General features: G+C 47.3%; 1 protein-coding gene across 4 annotated transcripts in view; it reads right to left on the bottom strand.

Moving 5' to 3' along the window:
* Positions 1 to 3,234, bottom strand: part of LOC101855326 (uncharacterized threonine-rich GPI-anchored glycoprotein PJ4664.02) — a 114,904-nt gene that overhangs the window by 83,347 nt on the left and 28,323 nt on the right. For all 4 annotated transcript variants that reach the window (XR_220232.3, XR_001184687.2, XM_005093595.3 and 1 more), the window contains exon 2: positions 299 to 1,826. Coding sequence is in view for 2 of the 4 variants with exons in the window: in XM_005093595.3 (XP_005093652.1) it covers positions 299 to 1,399 (1,101 nt within the window). In the remaining 2 variants the exon portion in view is untranslated. The remainder of the gene's footprint in view (positions 1 to 298; positions 1,827 to 3,234) is intronic.

Below are 3,234 nucleotides of genomic sequence, written 5' to 3'. Positions count from 1 at the left end.
GGGGAGAGACATGCAGACAGACAGACAGACAGACAGTTAGTTTTAGTGAGTTTTACGGCGCTCGCAACAGCATAAGATCATATGAGCGCCTGGAGATTAGAGGTGTTACAATAGAGTAACAAACATAAAAAAGAAAAAGGGGAGATACAGACGACAGATGTTTGATAGGAAAGAAGAAGCAAACCACACCAGAGCACCCGCCAACCAACCACAAACAAAGAGACTTAGAGACAGACAGGCAGAAAGACATACAGCCGTAATTCAAAAGGTGTATAGTATCCAAGAGTGCGTCCCTTACCTGATACAGATCGCAAGTGGCGCCATAGCTGGGCACAATGCTCAGCCCAAGACTGTCCCCAGCCTCCCGGAACACCGTCACGTCTAGTTTGAGAAATCCGCGGGGCGTGACCTCCCCTTCCTCACGATAGCTCGCGTCTTCCGTGGCAACCCAGGAACCGTCCGCGGTGTCCTTGAAGTACTTCCGGGGCGGAGGCACTGGCGGGGGACCACGCGATGTCTTTCGTTTCGAAGCAGCTGCCAGAAGGTTTTGGTCAACAGTATCGTCAGGCATTTGTGATGTCTCAGTGGCCGAGGCACGGGAGACAGTGAGGATGACTTTTTCGGGCATGTCGGCCAACAGAGCGATACACTCGTCGTGAGTCAGTTCAGTCAGCGGCCGGCCATCCACCTCTTTGATGTGGTCACCCACTAGAATGCTGTGTCCGGCCTGACAGGCCCGCGCCGCCGCGCCCCCTGGCGTGATGGACTTGACCACAACCGATTCAATCGGTCGCCGATTCTCCTGGTCGCCTTCGATGCCCATGACCATACCCAGGTTCTCGCCCGGGAGTCGGTTCAGGTACACATACTCCATTGTATCATTTTCGGGTGACCCTACCTGGTCCCTGGAAGACTCTTTGGAGTCTAAGTGCTGCTCAGAAGTTGTCATGTCGCTTTTTGTTAAGAAAGGGTTGGAAAGACTCACATTGCTGTTACTTGTTGCTTTGATGGCCGGCTCAGACGACAGGAGGTCCGCTGCAAAAGGATTTGTAGTGTTATACGGGTTTGAGTGTTGGTTAGCTGGCGAGAAGGGGTTGGTTGTTGGGCTGGTTGCTCGGAAAGGATTCGACGGGGACTGTAGCACCGCAGGGGCAAGAATTTCCGTGTCGTAAAGAAAAGGATTTGATGAGCTGAGATTAGCAGATGCGTTGGAACTGAGTGGGGACGAGACACCGCGTGACGGAGTGTTGGAGTGTTTTGGCCGGTACTCAGCTGGCAGGTCGGCATCGGTGTGCACTCCCTTTGGAGTTGGAGAGAAGTCGTTATTTGCGCGATCTGAATTTTCTGTGATAGAAATAAACGTGTCTTTACTGTTCTGGTCTGATTCCCACGACTCCATTGTCAGCTAAATGAATGGAAATGCAGTTCAACAATGCTGAAATCCCAGCTAAATACTATTTCAAATTTGATAAGACTCCGTCCCCTTCGTCGCAATTATTCTTGAATATATATTCAACGTATCGAAACACCATTCACATGTACTCTGGGGAAACCTCCGAAAACTGCGCAAGGGGGCAAACAGCAGGCAAAGCACAGGAACTCACATCCAGCAAATGTTCCAGTGAAATAACATCTCGTGATAAATTATTATGAAGAACGGCGTTTGACCCAACGGTCCCCGTCCGTCCTGCAGGCACCAGGAAGAAATCAAGTGGCTGGCAATCCGCTTTACCTCCGAAAATCGGCCTTCTCATCGAGGTCATGGCATCGACCCGTACTCACGCTGGCCCTGGCTCGAAAGCTCGTCCTTCGGTCTCATGACACACCTGGAACGGACAAAAGAGGTACTCAATACAAAGCAGAAAAAAAAGTTCAGTGTGGTGAGGCGAGGCAGCGGCCCGAACTGGACGATAGAACGAGGAGAAAGGTAGGGGGGGGGATGAAAATTGTAATAGAGGCAGGGGGAAACGGTTTTTCTCAATTTTTCATTATTTATACTTATAAGCACTCTTACTGGTATGAATGAGAACGAAAATTTGGAGAAAACCCTTTGACGCACAAATGGCAAAAACAGAAAAGCATATGAAATGACACAAATGATTTTCACCTGACATTGTTTTTATCTCAATTTAAAAATTTGACTATACTGATTATGACTATAAGCCAGGGAAAAGGAGAGATACGCACATAAAAACAAACAAACAAACATACGAACGAACGAACGATTGAACAAACGAACTAACGAACGCACGCACGAACAAACCAACGAACAAGCAAACAAATAAACAAACACACACAAAGATAGAGAGAGAGAGAGAGAGAGAGAGAGAGAGAGAGAGAGAGAGAGAGAGAGAGAGAGAGAGAGAGAGAGAGAGAGAGAGACGAGACAGAGACAGAGAGCGAGCGAGAGAGAAACAGACGGACAGACACACAGGCACGCGGACAGACGGAGAGGGACCCTAATCTGTCTCCAAAAACAAAGGCTTTAAAATTTATAGCCAAACGCTATAAAAACATGATATTACATTTGCTTCTCTGGTAAAAAAAAATAAGCATTGGAGAGAATTATAAGAACCAAGTAAGGAGAAGTTACAAATTCACGTTTTGGAAAATAACCACAACAAAACTTCAAGATTAAATAAAACTACTACAGTGTACGTTGTAAATTTCTATAATTAATTTGTCCGTTTAGGGTAGGCAAATAGTCCGTACCCTGCTAGTATGCCACGGTGTAAAAATGAAACTAAACTGTTCCACATGAGGGAGCATGTTTTGATGTGTATCCAGACAAAACACATGGCGGTTTACCCAATTTCGTTAGATAAAGAATCAACTCGCCCGCATACGTTTGAAAACAATACCGGTGAGAAAAATATAATATAGATTCAATACACAGAGCGGCACGCCATCGATCGAGCAATCAAAACCACAAAAGCTCTGGTCTGTGGCAGTCAGGTTGTGACATTGAAGCCTGGGCCGAAGGTTCGGCATAGCTCAGCAACCGTGTAGCGTGCGAAGCTTGCAGACACAGAACATGTATGATGTCTGACTGAGATAAAAACAGACACAGACGGAAAGGAGAAAAAGTATGTCTACGTTATGAAGCGAGAGATGTTCAAAGCTGGGCACAAGCGGAGGGAGGGAGGGAGAGGGGGAGAGAGAGAGAAGGGGGGATAAGGAGGGGTCTACATGAAGCCAGATTGGTTCAAAGATGAGGGCAAGGAGAGGGAGAGG

This window comes from Aplysia californica, unplaced genomic scaffold, assembly GCF_000002075.1.
Source record: "Aplysia californica isolate F4 #8 unplaced genomic scaffold, AplCal3.0 scaffold00066, whole genome shotgun sequence".
Classification (NCBI taxonomy): domain Eukaryota; kingdom Metazoa; phylum Mollusca; class Gastropoda; order Aplysiida; family Aplysiidae; genus Aplysia; species Aplysia californica.
This window is presented reverse-complemented; position numbering and strand designations above follow the sequence as displayed.